Here is a 19276-nt window from a genome sequence, read left to right as displayed (position 1 = left end):
GAATTGAACTGATGGAGGATAATAGGAATTGCTTGACAAGCTTGACCTCTTGTGCATTTTTGTTTTTACTGGATGGTATATAACAAGCCTAGTCAGAAGATGGAAACTGCACGAATATGTTATATGATATATACGCTTCGATAGTACACGAGAAAACCTTACATGTCTCAGTTGAGGATTCAAAACCGTGCAAGCTTCTTTAGAAAGGAACTTTCCTCGAGTCATCTCCGGTTCAACCATCCCTGGAGTCACAATGGTAAAGGCTATCTCCGATCCCAATTCTGTCCTCAATGTCTCGTAGAAGCTTTATTACGGCTGCCTCGCTTGCCTAGGAAAACCACTATGCTAGGACCATGAAAATCACAACCTTCCTAATGAATCGCCAAATTTGACGGGGCTATTTGAGTTCAATGTGAGGAGTTTAGCAACCTATAAATGAGACATTACCTTTTCAATTGTCATTGTAAATATATTCCAAAGCTAAATCAACAAACAGGCAGTGGCGATGATTGAAGTATGAAAGTGTCACTGGTCAACAGTTCATTTCTTTGGCCATAGAATAGGCCATGCGGCGCCTGGTGAGTAGATAACATGAGAGCAGCCTCCCTTCTATAGTTATTTTAGAAAACAATATAGCAAATAGCATTCTCATATTAGATCATACTACACGCAACTTAACTCAAGTATATAGTCCATCAAGCGAGACAACCGATCACTTTAAGCATAGTAACTAGTTTCAACTTACCATGATCTCATCTGAAGAGTGATGTCAATTCCCAATCAATTTATGCATAAGAGGCTAGCTCATCTTCAAAGATTTAAGATGTATATAATTTTTTTATTCCAAAACTCCTATCACCAGTCAATCCGATGCTACTTCCGTGGACCAATTATATTTATCCCCTTTGCATCACTCAGTCTTCACCCAATAACTTCAAGCTCTACTCACAAGGGTACGCAAGTACAATAATTTTTCACACCATAACAAAAGCATTATTAGTGGATGCAAGACTTTATTTTAGGGTATGCTGAAACTAGTCTTCAACTTGATATGCTAAGTCGTGTGACGTAGTATTTCCATACATGGACATTTAACCAAGCGGCCCATACTCAATACGCAATAACTAAGGTAATCATAATATTTGGACAAAACAGGTAATCATAAGACGCATAGCATCTCTCTTGAATTGATAAGGGTGCAATATATATAAATCGAGAAAATTATCAAAAAATTCCTCATTTTATTATACTTTCCCAATTTAGTCCTAAATCTTTTAATTGTGCTTGCTGAATCCTAAACATTTTTACATTTTGTTGTCCATGGTCAATTTTAGATAGAAATCACTAACGTGAATACTAGTCATCCTACTTAGAATGACTGATGTTGACTTTGACATGTTAATAATATTTCAATATAATTTTTTTTTTCTTTTCTTCTTTTTTTCTTTTTTTCCCCTTCCCTTCTTCCTCCTCTAGCCGATCACCATGCCTCACCGATGGTTGACGATCAAACTAAGGCAAGGCCCAGCCAAGTTGCCCCTGTCGACCTCTAGCCCATTGTCGAGGCCTAGCATTAGCTAGAGAAGGAAGAAGGGAAGAAAAAAAAGAAAGAAATAAAGAAAAGAAAAGAAAATATTAAAACATTATTAAAAATATCTCCATTAGCGTCAACCGTGCCATATAGGTTGGCCAACGCCTGCATCAGTTATTTTCGATTAAAATTGGCTGGATGGACTCAATTGCCAAAATGTAAAAATATTTAAGACTTCATTGGTGCAATCAAAAGATTTATGATGAAATTGATAAAAATGTAATTTGTTTAGGACTTCTTAGATAATTTTCCCAATAAAATTTTATACAAAACTTAACATATCGAAGTACACAACTATTAAATATTGCACCAAACAACCAATGGAACAACACCAGCCAGCCCCCCTCACTCTCCATGCCATTGCATCCATGATAGGGACTAATCGTGGAACAAAATTCTTAGATGATGCTCGTGCATATATGCCCTTAGTTACACGTAGGATCCACGGTATCTAAAGCGGGGCCGCCTCGCGCCTAAGAAAGATTGGGGATGTGGTGGACAAATAACAATTGGCCCACTCATTTTTTGATGACCAACAAAAACATCTTAAGTTTCTTTTTGTATATATTCAATTTGGCCCCCGACAAGAATCCCACGCATACTACAAGAGAAACAATTATTCCACATTTCCTTACTTTTTGCCCCCATGATTAAGAATCCTAATAGACAATGGCGTAGTTATTAAGAAATGATTAGTTCACGAACAAATTTCACGTCGTGGCCCATTATTTGATATACGAAACGCCTAAAAAGGTTTACTTCGATTGATGAGATTTACAAGAATATATCACTGATTACTAAAGTTTGCCCCCCACTTAGAAAGGGTTCTAGATATCACGAGTTCATTTTTTGTATTAGAAATGTGGGAAAATTATTAAAAAAAATCATAAATATATTATAATTATGCAAATTTAGTCATAATTTTTTTTTATTAATTGAGTCATAAACCTTTTGTAATGTGCCGATTCAGTTTATTTGTCCAAATTTAAGTGAGCGATACTAATGTGGACGCTAGGCCACCAACGCCGATTTGGACAATTTTTTAATAATATTTTATTTTTGAATTTTTATATTTTTGCTTTTCTTTTCTTTTTCCTCTTTCCTCCTTCCTCTGGTCGTTAGACTAAGGCAGCTAGCCAGTGGCGAGTTGGGCAAGGGTGAGCTCAACTAGCCGGCTGGAGGAAGAAGGAGGAAGGAGGAAAAACAAGAAAGAAAATAAAAATTTACAAAAAAAATAAAATATTATTAGAAAATTATCCACGTTAGCATTAACTCACCTCCACATTAACGTTGATAAGGCAAATCTGGTCAAATGGATTGAATTTACATAATTGCAAAAGGTTTATGACTTATTTGGCTAAAAGAAGAAGTTTAAGATTGAATCGATACAATTATAACGTGTTTATGATTTTTCTAGTAAAAATTTTGATATAGAAATCACGACATCATAATTTTAAAAATTTTGTCCAATTTTTCAACCAACACAATTAGGTTCCTCAAATTTTAGCAAATTCATGGTGTCGTCTCTGCTAGGCTCGTCAAATGAGTTGATCACGCCGGGTTTTAATTTTTTCAAAAACGATATGACCAAAATTGACCCACTCTAATGCAATACAAATTTAATAACTCATACCCAAAATGAAATTCATTTGTAGCAAAATTTCTCCTTAAATTGTTACTATTGAATAATGGGTGGTTCCATAAATTAACTCATCGAGTTAGTGATGGAGCTTGGGGGTTGGATTATGGATTGGGGAGTAAAGGTGGCATTGAAAATTAGGCTCGAGCCATCTACAGATCATTTTTTTTTTTTTTTTTGCTATACATAGACGAGGGATCTTAATGTATTGGGCTTGATTAAAGCCCAATTTATGTTTCTCTCGTGACAAAGATAAATCCGTACTAATTTATCTTCTTTTAATCACCTTCCAACGTTACAAACTTCAGTGGACGAGCGGGCTATGAATTTGTTAGACAACAACATACTTGTTGATCTTAATGTATTGAGCAATAATTGCATCATCAATCATCACATCAGCGAAAAGAAAATTGAAAAAAGGGCAATGCATAGAAAAAGCCGTCCTTGAATTGGCTCGGTCGAACAAAAAATTAGTGGCTGACGATCCTTTTGATTGTGTAAAAAGGACAATAATTGACACGCCATAGTTTATGCGCGCCAACTATATAGAATCGCTTCTCCCGTGTCTTGACAAATGCGTTTTTCACTCTTGCACTCTTGCTAACTTTCAAGAATATTGTCTAGAGTAGGAATCAGAGAGACTTAACATCTTCTCGACAACACTTAAATTATGTTTGACAGTTGGGATAAAATTAAAGACATGATAAAATTCATCCTATCTCTTATTTGGTGTTTGCTCAAAACAAGATAAAAAGTTGAACATAAGGATAACATGGACACGATAAAATTATCTCATGGGGAGATGAGATAAAAGTTGACAGGGTTTCTAATATTTGTAAAAGAAAAATTATTTTATTCGAATGACGATATTGTAAAACTAAAATTATATTTTAATATAAATAATATTTGAATTCTAATATAAGATATCAAAATAACAAAAAAATTGCAATGTAATTACTTAAATTTAATATTGATTTAATATTGTTTTTATTTATATATTCGAATTTAATTATATTTTATATATAAATTCAATATATATTTATATTTACTACATATTTTAGGTATTTTAGGATTTTTGGCACATTGCTATAGTTTACTATTTAATAAAATTTTGTTAAAGAAAAAAATTAATTTAAACAGAGAAAAATAAAATAAAATAGTCGATAAAAATAAAGTAGGCAAGACTGTCATAAGAGATTTTTACATTATTTGTTCTATTCATTTATATTAATATGCTATTTATACAAAGTAATATATATAATATAATGTGAATATATTTGATTTTATTACTTTAATCACTAAAGAATCAATAAGATATGGCAAAATTCATGAATTATATCTTTTTTTATCTAATCTTATTATGATAAAAAATCCAGACAACCAAACGCAATATCAAATTCTCTTGTTATTACTCCAGTCAACTATATCACTTATGGCCGAGTTATGTCAAATTTATATAGTTGCAAAATCACATACTACACTTGGACTGTGATAAGTGTATTATCTGGAGTGATCTTCATGCGAGAAGGTGCTAATCGATATGTAGCGCGGCACTATTTACATGCAGATTTATCAACCGTTATAAACTTCAATAGTCGTCACATCTATATGTAAAAAGTGCCAATTGAGAGGTCTACCTGTTTTGCATCCCTAATTCTGCAATAGACTTAGTGAAATACGGCTCACATGCTCGTTCAATCATAACTTAGCTTATGTTTTATTTTTATTTTTTGGTTGTAGCTTATGGTTAAAATATGAACTGTTGCACACTTAAATACATTCATAGAATATTTAAATTAACTTTACGGACATCATCTAACACGGACGATCATCTCGTGGTGGTTGTCCTCCTTTACCAATTTTTTTCTCCTCCCCATCATGCACAAGATCTAAGGGTGCGGGATGGCTATTGTGTGAGGTGGTTGGGAAGGATAACAGGCATCGCGTTATGGTTGCTATTGCTGCTTATCTTTCTCTCACGGAAGCGCGCATAGTTACGACTCAAATGGTTGGCGACTCTCATATTTGACATCCGACAATGGCGTGCTCACTACTAGGGGGGCGGTTCCCCTACTTAGTCAATCATCCTAAGGGGTCTTAGACCCACGCTATAGCACGCGTGGTGTGCATTGGTCATCGCGGCTTGAAGATACAAATATTTTTCATTTGTTTACTTGTTTTTCCTCTGTTGACTTGGTGCTTGCTAGGCATCATCCCAAACTATGTATACACGACAAATTCTTTTTAGTAAATAACGGGTTTCATACACATCACAATATATAGATCATATTCTTATTCATGTCAAAGTGTAATGCGTCCGTGGACCGATTCTTTTCTTTATGCTCGATTCACGTTTACTGATATTCCCAGCAACGGCACTAACGCTGCACATTTCTGATCAATCATGGTATGTGCGCATGAATGAAAATGTGGTTGGCATTCTCCGGGACCGGCCTAGCTCAGCCCTTTCTCAGTCGGCCCACTCTTTCGACGGTCGAGTTTTATCCAGGGATTTGCGACCGGATTCGTCCGAAAAGTAACGTAACGAAGAAAGGAAAATAGGGAGGAGGAGGAGGAGGAGGATTTTGAAAATTTGGTGCAAAAGAGAGAGGCGACATAATTAGCCATCGAAGCGCGATAAACAGAAGCACGAATTCCAGCTCCCTTTTTTTCATTTTGAACCGCGCCCGCCCTCGCCCAAAGTTTCACTCCCTCCCTCTCTCCTTCTCTCTCTCTCTCTCTCTCCCTTTGCCGATTCCTCAGATCCCCCCCCACCTCCTTCCCTCCCTACTTCCGCTTCTCGATAAACCTCGCGCGCGCGAATCAGAGCAGGTCGCCCCTCCCCCGATCGCTCCTTCCCCTCTCCCGCCCGTCAGATCAGATCGGATCCGGCCTCCTCCTCCTCCTCGTTCTCGTTGTCCTCCTCCACGCCCCGCGCCTAAACCCCTCGCTAGGGTTTTTGCGCCCTCGCTTCGTTTCGTCCCTCACCTCTCCCCCATGGCCTCCGGAGCCCTAGCGGAGACCGCGGAGCCCGGCGGGGCCGCCCCCGTCGACGGCAAGGAGGAGCCCGCCGAGAAGCCGGAGGACGAGCCGGAGGAGGCGGAGCGAGAGAAGGAGCCGGAGATCGCTTCGGAGGCCGAGGCTTCCGACGAGAAAGCGGACGACGAAGAAGACGGCGACGGCGACGGCGACGGCGACGACGACGGCCCGGAGGAGAAAGGGAGCGAGGAGAATGCCAAGGGGAGCTCCGCGGAGGAAGAGGCGAGCGGGCGGAAGAGATCGAGGAGATCGCGCGGCGGGCTGGCGGGGAAGAGGAATCCGGCGACGCCCGGGGTCGAGCGGCCCACGAGGGAGAGGAGATCGGTGGAGCGGTACTCCGCTCCCGCCCTCGCCAGGACGCCCTCCAGCAAGGGGTTCTCCATCGAGAAGGTAAGGGGCGGAGTAGCTTCGTCCTCTGCCTTGGATTTTTCAGTCTTCTTTTTCTCATTTTTCTAGAGGGGATTCTTTTTATTAAAGGCTTGTTGGTGTTTCAGGGTCGCGGAACTCAGCTCAAGGACATTCCGAATGGTACGTTTCCAGCTTTAATTGTTTGCCCGAGTTTTACAGTGCGTCTGCTGGCTCTTGGCCTAGTAATACTCTCGTGGAGAGTTATTTGTTATCTTGATATGCCGCTTCGGTGTCTCGACCTGTGTGAAGGCTGATGTTCCTGTGAGGATGGTCTTGGCATGTTTGTCGCATTTTGCATGGTGTCCGTGCCTTAAGAATCTGCATGCTAGATGTAGTCTTTATGCCTGGAGAATCTGCATCCTAGGTGTTATCAAGCTTTGTAGTCATGTTTCTATGTTTCTTTTTCTGGTTACTAGTTGCCGAATATTGGCGTTTGAATATTCGCTTATCGTCATATATACGGTTGCTTTGCTTGAAATCCAACCATCTTGTGGGTTGTAATGACGATAATTATCATCTATTGCCTCACCTGAGCTTCTGTTTATGAACTTTTGTGTATTTGATTTTTGTTGAAAGTGTGCAATTAATCATCCATCAATATGAGTAATCAGGGGATGTATATCTTCATGAACATGAACATGAACTATCCATCTCAGGATTTCTATGATTTGAAGTAGCAAAATAGAAATAGAAACTACAATCATTGGAGAAACGAAAATTGGTCAGCATTTAATGCTGCTGAGAGTGATCTCCTAGATGTTGCTGCTGCTTGCCGGCACATTTGTCATTTCTGAACTTGAACTAGCATAAATAGGTGCTTCTACAAGAGAGAATTTTTTTACTAGACTTACAAAACATGCCCGACAGGTCACCATTTCAGTGCTCATTTGGCTTTCTAAATTTTAAGATGCCACTTGTAATATAGAGAAAAATCTTAGTGTGACTTGCTTGTTTCTGGAGAAGGATTGGTCAAATGAACCTATTGTTTAGGGTTTAATGTTTCATCATTATATAGGTCTAACATTGACTATGATTATCATTCTGAAAGCAGTCAAATGATGTGATATATAGGGACTATTTACTGTTAGGGCAAACTTATTGTGCTTTTAACATGGGCCGTGGTTCATTTTCTAAATGAAGTCAAATAGTAGTGATATATAGTGACTGCACTTTGAAAGTTTAGGGCAAAGATGGTTCTGCACTAATATCAAACTTTGTTGACTGAGCAAGTAAATAACATTGTCCAGTGTCGAATTGTTAAGTTGTTTGTATCAAACTTAACAGCTTGCTTAAATTTGAATCGTTTTTTGATTCATATTGTGGTTCGATTTGTTTGGAGGAGAATACTGCTTTGTAATATCATATGACTGATGAAGTTATTATTCAAACCAGCATTCTAGAAATGCAGAGCAAGTTAAGTTGGCTTAATAAAGAAATGTGCATGTTGGTTGGGGGGTCTGTTAATCTAGCTTTCTGAATTTGCTCTCTCCGATGATTGATTAGATTGAAAATGTTTTGCCAAAATTTCTAGCAATTGCTTTCTTGGTCTGAAGATATATAGATGTAAATGCAATCCTTTTTTATTTTGGATGCAAAATTTTTGTAAATGTAGGTATTTTACTTCCTTATTTTTGCTTGAGGGATTCTTGAATTTTCCTTGCTTCCATTTGTTTTTGTTATCTTGTTGTGACTGCTCTTCAACCTTGTAGACAACACTGTTTAAATTTTATTTCTTTCTGTTTACAGCAGCCTCACCCTTTTTTTGTGATATTTTTTTAACATTTCAGTTGCATTCAAGTTATCGAAGAGAAAACCTGATGACAACCTGCAAATACTTCACGCAATACTTTTCGGAAAAAAAGCTAAGGTGACCTTCCAATTTAATTATATTGGCTAGATTTCTTTTATGCCATTTTTTTGGGGTATGTAGTTATACGGAGAGGCTTAAAGACTTGCCCTAGCCTAGTCTAGTGGCTGTTTACTAGAATCACATAAATTATGAAGTTACCAGTTTGCACAGATAGTTTTGCTTTTTCAATTGATTGACAAAGCAGCTGCTTAGATCAGTCCGCACATAGGTTTATTCTATTTTTTTATTTATTCATATCTCAATAAGTTAACACACTTGTGTTTGAGAATCAATTTAATAGCCAAATCATATTATTGGCTGTTTCACTACGATTGAATTATGTACCACTTGGGGATATTGCTCGCAAACTTTTGCTCCCTGTGGGTTCATATCATGCTTCATCAACTTGCAGTCCAAATTAGTGAATTACATACTTTGTGAAGATTTAAAAGCCAAATAGAGTATCCATCATTTCTTAGTTCTTATTCCCTCATAAACCTTGGATTTATCAAATTGCAATGTAGCTTTTGTATGATCGGGGTGTCTGAGATGACTTTTGTTTTAGCAACTACAGAGAAAGCTATGACAAGTTTGAGAAGGCCGTTGTATGATTGGGTATCTGAGATTAATTTTGTTTCAGCAACTTTGCCAGAAAGCTGCATTGTTGAGTTAGAAATGTTGAACCGTGTACTGCACTATCCTTTAGCTCCAGATTGGGACTGCACTCTATTCTGCTGTTATTTCTCATGCATTCAGCAATTAAATTGTCCAACCAGTTCTTGAAGTCATTCTTCTAAGGCAATCAGATGACTGACATCTCCCTAGGGTATCTTAGGGCCTACTTGGTTTGAGTTCTCCAAATTTGTCTTTTCATTTTAAATTGGGAATGAAAACATGCCAATGCAGCACTCCTTTTTTTCAATTTTTAAGTGAAAATGTGAACACACCTTTTTGGTGTTTCCACACCTTTTCAATCTGAAATCAAAATACGGTTTTTATTTTTGACTGAAGCCTTCTACTTCTATTTGTGTTGCCAACATATCAAGTTTTTCACTTGATACATTTTCTTCAAGTCGATCTCGGATTTCTTGAGCCAAGTCAGAAAGAAAAGGTAGAGAAAATGGTCTCTTGAAATAAAAAAAATTCAGAAACCATGAGAGGGAAAGAGGGAAGACAATCTCAGTTTCATGAGGTGGAAGGGGCGATGTCTGCTTGAGGGGATTAACTTGAGCTTTTACATAGTGAGAGGGATGATGTGATGATTTCCAACTGCTCTCTCAAGTTGGTGAAATCTTGGCTTCAAAAAAACAAAAGCATTTTTACAAACTAAAAGGGCCCTTAGTTTTCCTTATACATGCGATCAATCAGGTTCTCTTGAGGAGAACTAGATGAATTGAACATTTCGTGTTAGTTGTGCTTTGTTGTATTTCAAACAGTTGAGGTTTTGGGAGGAGGAGCCGATTAAAATAGCTGTGAAAGGACATATACTTATATGGAAATTATGATACTTGTTTTAATAGTTCTGTAGTATATTTGCTGTAGGTACTAGACTAGGTGGTAGAAGGGGCGCACATGTAGGTCACAAGTGTATTTCCAAATGGTTTGTGAGACCAATGTTTTTTTTCATCTTGATCGAGTTCTGGACAATTTTTCTTTGTTGAGTGTACTGCTATTTTGTTACATTCTTATCATAATTATTGCATATTGATGAAAGTTGACAGCACCTTTAAATGTTGTCTCTGTCTGTCACTTGACATCATACATGTTGTATTATATGCAGGTGCACAGCTTGAAGAGAAACATAGGCCAGTTTTCTGGCTATGTGTGGACTGAAAATCAGGTATATCCCTTTTCAGAGCCTTCTGGTTTGTAGTCTTTTGCATCTACATATATCGAATTGTCTTGGCTTGTTTAGTGATCCCAGGAGATAGGATTATTTTGGAGATTTTCTCTGTGTATGCATTTTAATATTTGGGAAGATGTTATGAATTTCATTTGAAGGAGTGTGGATGTTCCCTTCCGATTCTTCATTTTTTCTTTAGCAGGAAAAACAGAGAAGTAAAGTGAAGGAAAAACTCGACAAATGTGTCAAAGATAAGTTGATTGACTTCTGTGATGTGCTCAACATTCCAATAAATAAGGCTGCTGTGAAGAAGGTATGTGATGATACAAATGATTTTTGTTCCCAGCTTCCTGTTTGAAATGCATTTGTCCTTCTATATTGGATTGGGCATTTTCCAGGAGGAGCTTTCTGCAAAGTTGTTGGAATTTCTGGAATCACCGCATTCTACTACTGATGTTTTGCTTGCTGATAAGGAACAGGTACTAGTATTATGCGGTGTTGATTTTGTGTCTATCTTTTGTATTTATTTTTTCTTGATGAGGATTCATATTGGGCTAATGTTAATTGAGAAGGGCCAAAAGCGTAAGAGGAAGATCACACCAAGCAAACCTTTAGTCCCCGGAGAAGCATCTAGTACAATGACAGAAAAGGTTTCTTTCTCTCTTTTGCTGGTATTCAATATGAAGACCATGCTCGATCTGCCTTCTTTACCAAGTGCCAGTTTTTTTTTTAATTATTTTTATGTCACTATTTTTCGTTCCTTTTGTTTCCAAGTCACTGTGTGATTGCTTGAGATGATACTCAGCTTAGCGACGTTACTGATGTTGTTTATCTGTTTAGCCATCCTCAGTTTAAGGAAGACTGATTTGGCGGGATTTTGTCTATTCATTTCACCTAACACCTATGATTCCTGATCTAATTTTCATTTTTCAGCAGTGTTATTATGTCCATATAAGAACTGGTAGGGACATCAGCATAAATTGCCTGGTTTAGGGAGAGACAAAATATATCAGAGTTAAAGAGCATTTGGTTCTAAACTAGTTCAGTAATTCCACTTTTTGTGTTGCAATGTTTAGTATTGCCTATTCATCTCGTCTCGTCCTCTCAAAAAGAGACCTAGAAAACACTGGTGATGTAACTACAACAGTGGCCAGAGAAAAATAATGTGCCAGCAGGATGTTTTCCTATCACAGAGCATTAAACATATAAAGGTCATCTCCATTTGGGATTGATTTCGTTGTTGTTGGTGCTTTAAGCATTTTATTTTGTCTAGTACCGCCCTCTTACCATTTGTCTCCTTTGATACTTGGAAAGCACTTGTAATTTTAGTTTCTGTGTATCATTTTCTGTAGAGACAAAAACAAGCACCTGACTCTGTGAAGAAGTCATCTGAGATTGCTTCAGAAGAGGATGATGATGATGATAAAGGTGACAGTAAGGAAGTCAAGGACAACTCTGATGCAAACAGTGATGATGATATGGTGTCAAAAGAGGAGAGTGGTGATGAGAAGAGCAAGTCAGAGGAAGAGGATATGCAGGAGGAGCCAGCGTTGAAAAGTTCTTCCAGGAAAAAAACAAAGGAGAGCTCAGTGTCCAAAACCAAAGATACCTCAGTCTCTGCCAAAAAGGTCACTCCTGCAAAATCTGCCAAGAAATCATCCACCTCAGCCTCAAAGAAGAGTTCCGTAGATGGGGTTGGTAATAAAAAACCACTTTCTAAGTCAGAAGGATCCAAGTCGAAGAAACAAAAGGTTGAAAAGAGCAATCAAAATGACCAAAGTGTTTCCTCAAAAGCGAAAACCTCTAGCAAGAAACAGTCCGCCAAACCCTCAACAGAGGCTTCAGTCAAGGATCGAGGTAAGCATGCTTGCCCTTTGTATCCTGGTTCAAGTCATGTAAGATAGATGATAGAAATGTCTGATATACGTGAATAATGCAATCCTTATCACAGTTATGAGTATCGATCCTTAAGGACTTTTGCTAGTTTTACATGTAGAGAAAAAATGGGAAGATGAGTTTGTTGGTCGTATGATTGATGGAACTATAAATTTGTTACCTAGACTGTGTCGATAATTAAAGATTTTTTATATTTTGGACATCAAGTAAAGTGATGCTTGCAATTTTTTTTACACAAACTATGTATGGATTCCTGCTCTAAATCTTGGGTCTGCCACTGGAGAAGAATATGCAAAGTTAGCTGGATGTTCTTTCTCATGTGGTCATACGAACTTCTATATCTTTTTTGGCAATGCTTGTCACTGTCTTCTCACTGTCATTTCTTCTTTTGGTCGAATGTTCTTTGTAAGATTGTATCTTGATTTTCTGCTTAATTGTATATTGTTATTAAAATTTGTTAAATGGTCTACATGTGTGCATTGTAATGGGCTGCTAAAACATTTTTGTTGGGATTCTTTTGTTTTGTAACAGAACTAAATATTTGTGGTCCATTGTTTACTAGTTCGTTACTGCGTGTTTTATCGGTTCTTCATTTTGCACCTTTTTTAATCAGCTGAGAACTGAATTAACAAATCGTAGTTAATGGTGTCTTTGTTCATATAGTAGGGAAAGGCAAAAGTAGCAAAAAGGCGAAAGCTGAACCCAGCAGAGAAGAGATGCATGCTGTTGTCGTGGATATTCTCAAGAAAGTTGACTTCAATACTGTACGTTTAGTTTCTAAATCTGTTATTCCATTGTTGAAATGTTTCTCTTTTTTATGCTTTCCTAAACCTCACTCATGCATTGTATGATGCAGGCAACCTTATCCGACATTCTCCGGCAACTTGGTATGTTTCTTTTATGCAGAGAAGGCTATATAATCTTCTGTTATGATCTTGACTAACAGTGCGTGCAAACTTCAGGTACCCATTTTGGTGTGGATCTGATGCACAGAAAGGCAGAAATTAAGGATATCATTACTGAGGTCATAAATAATATGACCGATGACGAGGATGAAGGCGATGACGAGGAAGCGGAGGATAAGGCTGATGCCGATGACAATGAATGAGAAGTGAATAGGATCCGATTCTCGAGTTTGATTTAGTTCATCAGAATTACAACAGGCATGGTAATTTCTAGGTAGATTGTAGTTTCTGCGAGCAAACCAGATTGGCCAGTTAGATATTGTGAATTAGTTGGAAGAGATCAGTTTGTACCATATAGCTCCAGACTGGCTTTTCACAGGTAGAGTTCACCTTGCTGCTGATATGGTTTTTTTTTAGCTTAATCCCTCCTCCCTCCCCCTTCCAAGATTTTCCTCCTCAAAGGTGTAAAATGAATTAGCGGACGGGGACTGCCTGTCGAGATTGGTTAACATTGTGAATGAATTTTAGACATCAATAATGAGGCAGCATCTTGTAGACTGGACTAACCATGAAGTTATCTTTTCGGTGCCTACTTGTCTTTTATATCCCGTGGGGCCCGAACCAGTCTTGACGGTTTACTTTCTGGAGTTGGGTTCTTTCTCTCTCTACATACCTTCAATCGGCGCACACCCATTGTTAAGTCACAGGTTCTGACCAAATATTGAGCAGCTTGCCTCATCACGTCCCACTCCAAACATTCAATAAATTTATGCGCAATTTCATTTGTAGTCTTAACAGGGGCATGAATGTCACCATTGGCGGTGCTAAAGTCCGCCTCCTCCGGAAAATCTTAATATTTTTGAGTCTATAAAATATAATTTGAGCCATTCTAAAAGATTTTGAATATAATGAACTTTTCAATTTTATTCATGATATGTGCTTTTTACTGATGGAAATAATAGAATGGATAAAGAATGCGATGAAACTAGTGTCATGGATTGGTAGTTTCCTTAGCCGCGGATCAACCCATGCGGTGTCTCATGAATGAAACTCGCTAGTTTTCCTTCTATAGTTGTTCTAGTAAACAATATGGTGAATAGTTCTTTTATATGAGATCGTACCATGTCTAGCTTTGCTTAGCGTCTAGTCCATCAAACGAGATAATGGCTCTCTTTAGGTTTAATAACTCGTTTCGGCTTGCCATAGCCTCATCAGGAGAGCACGGGAGGCCAACCCTCTCTTTAGGTTTAACAACTCATTTCGGCTTGCCATAGCCTCATCAGGAGAGCACAGGAGGCCAACCCTGCCTTTAGAGCTTTTAAGTAATATATTTCTTCTATCTTAGAACTCTTAGCATCAACTGTCTTGACGCCACTCTCATGGATTAGTTATGTTCATCCTCTTTATACTCTTCACTCAATAGCCCCAAACTTCACTCCCAAGGATTCACGGGTGTAGAAAAATCATAGACCGTGACAAACTCCCTTACTCAATTTCGCAACACCCTCGTTGCGGGCTATTCTGTTGCTTCCCTATGTTTCCCTAACCATTAGTGCCACTCCTTGGGACTTATATAGATGGCAACGCTTGCCCAACAGAACATGTCATTCCACTCCATTGCTTACTTCCCTTGATTAAAGTTGTTTGTGAATCTCCAGTCACTTGTGCTTCTCGACAAGTGTAGCACCCCTAGCCAACTGCACCCCTATGGTAGCACTTTCTTTTGCCTACTAAGCTCCTCCTGATCTCAGTAAGTCAATAGAGGGTCCCCTCGGTAGAAACGTGATCGCAGACTTCCTCTTAAGATTCGCCCATTGATCTAAGAACATTATCTCCATTCAGTGAGCAATTCAATTCATTCCTATGCCTCCATTGCCATCCTAGAAGCTAGATGAGAGCCACACATTGTTTGAACCCCTTTGGCCCCAGTGATCACTCTTTGCCCTCATAGGACTAGGAATACCACAAGCTTTTCCCCGAATCACCCACCTACCGGAGGGATCCCCGCTTTGATACCATTTGTCACGGGTTGGTAGATTCCTTGGCCACCTATCAACTCGTGTGGCGCCTGATGAGCGAAATTCGCTAGGCCAGCATTCCTTTTATAGTTGTTCTAGTGAACAATACGGCATATAACTCTTTTATATGAGATCGTATTATGCCCAACTTCACTTGGATGTCTAGTCCATCAAGTGAGACATCAGTCCTTTTTAGGTTCAACAACGGGTTTCGGCTTACCATGGTCTCATCAGGAGAGCGGCATCAGCTTCTAACTAGTTTGTGGTTGGGAGGCCAACTTTGTCTTCAGAGCTCCTAAGTAATATACTTATTCTATTTTAGAATTCCTAATACCAACCGTTCTGACGTCACTCTCACAGACCAGTTGTATTCATCTTATCTCGGTCCTCACTTTTCACTCGATAACCTCAAGCTTTATTCCCAAGGGTTCACAGGTACGAGAGAATCACGCACCGTAACAAACTCCTCCACTTAATTACGCAACACCTTCGTTGTGGGTTGTTCTGTCGCTTCCCTAACCATCAATGCCACTCCCTAGGACTTACGTAGATGACAATGCTCACCCAATAGAATAGGTCACTCCATTCCATTGCTTGCTTCCCTCGATCAAAGCTGTTCGCAAATCTCTAGTCACTTGTGCTTCTTGACAAGTGTGGCACCCCTAGCCAACTACCTCCCAATGGCAGCACATTCTTTTGCCTACTAAGCTTCTCCTAATCTCAGCATGCTAACAGAGGGTCCCCTTCATGGAAACATGATCGTAGACCTTCTCTTAAGATTCGCCCATTGATCTAGTTCGGTGAGCAATTCAGTTCCTTCCTATGCCTCCATTGCCATCCTAGAGGCTAGATAAGAGCCACACGTTGTCTGAACCCTTTGGCCTTGGCGATCACTCTTTGCTCTCATGGGACCAGGAAGACCACAGGCTTTTCCCCAAATCACCCACCTACTGGAGGGATCCCTACTCCGATACCATTTATCACGGGTCGATAGTTTCCTTGGCTACGGATCAACCTATGCAGTGCTTGACGAGCGAAACTCGCTAGGCCAACCTTCCTTTTATAATTGTTCTAGTAAATTTATACGAGATCGTACCACACTTGGCTTTGCTTGGGCGTATAGTCTATCAAGCGAGACAACAGCCCTCTTTAGGCTCAATAACTGGTTTCGGCCTGCTATGGCCTCATCAGGAGAGCAGCATCAACTCCCAACTAATTTGTACACGGGAGGCCAATTTTGTCTTCAGAGCTCTTAAGTAATATACTCCTTCTATTTTAGAACTCATCTTGACGCCACTCCCGCATACTAGTTGTGTTAATCATATTTGCGTCCTCACTCTTCACTTGATAACCCCAAGCTTCATTCCTAAGGGTTCATGGGTACGAGAGAATCATGGACCGTGACACTAGCACCTTGGAGGACAAATACGGTGAAAATGAGGCCAAGAATGGACTCCACATGTTGAAATATCTTAGAACATGTGACGGATTATGATGAAATTCCAATATATGGCTTTAGTGTAAAACGCACAATGGCACGGATGACATAAGATTGTTAAAGCTAGAGGTAAGCGATTATAAGATTGATTCAAGTTCCACTTAGAACTCACCTGTCAAAATTGGATCTTAAGAATCTACCCTACATACCTTAGAATTTAGGACTTATCTCATCATGGATTTCAAAATTAGTTCCTAACGCTGCGCATGACAACGCTTCTGTTCCCGGGAAGAGTTTTTTTTTTTCAGAAATAGTTCTTTTCTATTTATGCTCCGGGGAACAATTTATGAGTAAAAGAACCCGTTTGGTAACGACACAATTTATATTCTTGGAATATAAAAAGAATAGAAATGCGTTTGGTAATGCAATAATTTCTTTTTTGTATTTAATCATTTTTTTCTTATCGACGGATCGCTGCCGTTGCCCGCCGGAGGTCGTCGGCGGCCGACAGCCGCGGTTGCCGGGCCGATGGGCTTCCGGCGGCGATCGGTGGTGATGGTCGGCGGTCGGCGATCGTGTAGTGGCGACGGCCGCGGTCGGCAGCGGCGACGAGCGGCGGCGAGGACGGTCGATGGCGATGACCGGCGGCGGCGATCGACGGTGGCCGGCGGCAGCGGTGGCGGCCGGTGGCGGCCGCGCGATTGCTGCGGCGCGGCGGCTGGCGACCGACGGCGGTGGGCGGTGGCTGCAGGCGGTTGACGATGGTCGTGGCAAGAAAAGGAAATAAAAGAAAATTAAAAAAGAAAATCAGCTTATTTCTAGAAATTGTTCCCGGGAACAAGTAGCAACTTTTTTTTGCTTCTCAAAACTGTTTCGGGAACAAAAAATTAGAGAAATTGTTCCCGGGAACAAATGTTTTACCAAACAGGTTTCTGTTCTTTTTTTGTTCCGGGGAACAAAAGAACAGAAATTGGGAGAAACAGGAGCGTTACCATGCGCTACCTAAGTCTATTTAGGCTCTATCTGTATCCTCAATTAAACGATTGTAGTGCATCATCAATTTTAATGAACATCAATTGCAATCAAAATTTATTGACCATAAATTATATGAAATATTAACAAAGTAAATGTCTTAGTCATGAATATACTAAAGATGAAAAATCAAACTAGTTGTTTCATATTATGCACTCATCATCGGATGTTGTGGAATATTGCAAAATTGCATGAACATGGAATAAAAAAAATACAAATACTTGCTATAGGTTTAGATTCCAGGTTCTATCCACATGGAATCTATTCGTCGGAATAACCTTCCCAATTTTTTGAACCTAGAAGTTACCTTACATAACTTGGAATCTAGAATTGGATCAATTTCTTGGTTCCTGATTCTACCTAGGAACTATGCTCACCTCTAGTTACAACCAATATAGCTCTACAGGCGCTTCCTCTAACAATAAGAGCTCTAATACCAAGATAAAAATAATGAGGAGAATTATGTAAGGGGAAAATTATCAAAAAAGTCTTAAATGTTTTTTTAAATTTTTTTTTTTGGGCCAATTGAAATCTAAACCTATTGTATTTGTGCTAATTTAGATTATTTGATCAAATTTGGTTGGCTGGCACTAACGTGGATGCTAGCCATTTTACGTGGTGTTACCGACGCTAACGTAGACACTTTTTAAACAATATATTTTTAAAATTTTAAAATTTTAATCTCTCTCTCTCTCTCTCTCTCTCTCTCTCTCTCTCTCTCTCTCTCTCTCTCTCTCTCTCTCTCTCTCTCTATTTATTTTATTTTATTTTAATCACTTCCTTCTTCCTCTAGCAAGTTAGTGGCAGCGACCGACCAAAGGTAGGGCTAGCGAGGGAGCTCGTCGGTCTTGGGGAAGCCTGGCCGTGTTTGTGCCAGTCAAGCCTTGGCCAACCTCTAGCCTCGACAGATCTGGTGAGGGTTGAGCCTCATCCAGCCATTGGCAAGGCTCGAGCCTTCGCTAGATCTGTGAGGTCGAAGGTTGAGACCGTGAGTAGCCTCTATCAAGGGCTCGTTGCTAGTGGTTGGGCAAGGCTTACCCTCACTAGATTTGGCTAGGTTAGGTGTAACATCTGGAATTTTCTATGTTCAATAATAATATTTAAAATATAAAGATAAGTGTTATTTAGTTTGAAGTCATAAAAGTTGTTAATTTTGCGAGGGGCAGAAGGAAAGATAATTTTTCGTTACCCTAGTCATCGGAATTCGATGCGTTAAGCTTAGTGATACATATTGACATGTATATTGGGGGTGTTGAGTAATGGTCATTAATTTATCATCATATTAGTTTAAGTCCTCAAATTACATATTTGAAAATTCAACTTTCGAATTTGATAAATTGAGATTTTTTTAGCATTCGTTATTTTCATCAATATTAGTGAGTTCAAAATATTTTTATGATTTATCAATACTTGAAATGAACATTGATTTCCTTGTTTATGTATTGATTTACTAGTATTTGATAACTAATAAAATATTTACTTTGGAAGCCATGGAAGTGAGCCATTTGTCTCTTTTTAATTTATACCATCTTCCTTCATTTCTCCACCAAATATTTTAAGTCACATGTCCTTGGTTCATGGCATTGAACTTAGCTTAGTGATGACTTCATGCATTACG

The 19276-nt window shown here is 39.0% G+C and overlaps 1 protein-coding gene across 4 annotated transcripts; it reads left to right on the top strand.

Annotated features, from left to right (window-relative positions):
• The first annotated feature begins 5900 nt into the window (after positions 1-5900).
• On the top strand, positions 5901-13758 carry LOC104426136 (protein DEK). 4 transcript variants are annotated; one of them, XM_010039084.3, is made up of 11 exons: positions 5901-6659; positions 6764-6797; positions 8465-8544; positions 10307-10366; positions 10569-10682; positions 10768-10848; positions 10942-11019; positions 11722-12226; positions 12932-13029; positions 13122-13152; positions 13228-13758. In XM_010039084.3, the coding sequence occupies exons 1-11, from the start codon at positions 6228-6230 to the stop codon at positions 13371-13373; spliced, it is 1659 nt and encodes a 552-aa protein (XP_010037386.2). In that variant the 5' UTR covers positions 5901-6227; the 3' UTR covers positions 13374-13758. The 4 variants fall into 4 exon arrangements, with proteins under 4 accessions (XP_010037386.2, XP_010037387.2, XP_018721169.2 ...); XM_010039085.3 differs by having other exon boundaries at positions 5902-6659; positions 10572-10682; XM_018865624.2 differs by having other exon boundaries at positions 5903-6659; positions 12929-13029.
• Positions 13759-19276: the final 5518 nt, after the last annotated feature.

This window comes from Eucalyptus grandis, chromosome 11 (assembly GCF_016545825.1).
Source record: "Eucalyptus grandis isolate ANBG69807.140 chromosome 11, ASM1654582v1, whole genome shotgun sequence".
Lineage (NCBI taxonomy): Eukaryota > Viridiplantae > Streptophyta > Magnoliopsida > Myrtales > Myrtaceae > Eucalyptus > Eucalyptus grandis.
The sequence above is the reverse complement of the archived record's forward strand: the minus strand, read 5'-3'. Positions and strand labels throughout refer to the sequence as shown.

What these genes read in the sequence shown, in the direction of transcription:
- LOC104426136 (XM_018865624.2), top strand. Translation starts at nt 6,228, where the DNA reads ATGGCCTCCGGAGCCCTAGCGGAGACCGCGGAGCCCGGCGGGGCCGCC. An exon ending in ATAAGGCTGCTGTGAAGAAG is followed by an intron (nt 10,683 to 10,767) that starts GTATGTGATGAT and finishes GGCATTTTCCAG; the next exon opens with GAGGAGCTTTCTGCAAAGTT. An exon ending in GGCTTCAGTCAAGGATCGAG is followed by an intron (nt 12,227 to 12,928) that starts GTAAGCATGCTT and finishes TTGTTCATATAG; the next exon opens with TAGGGAAAGGCAAAAGTAGC.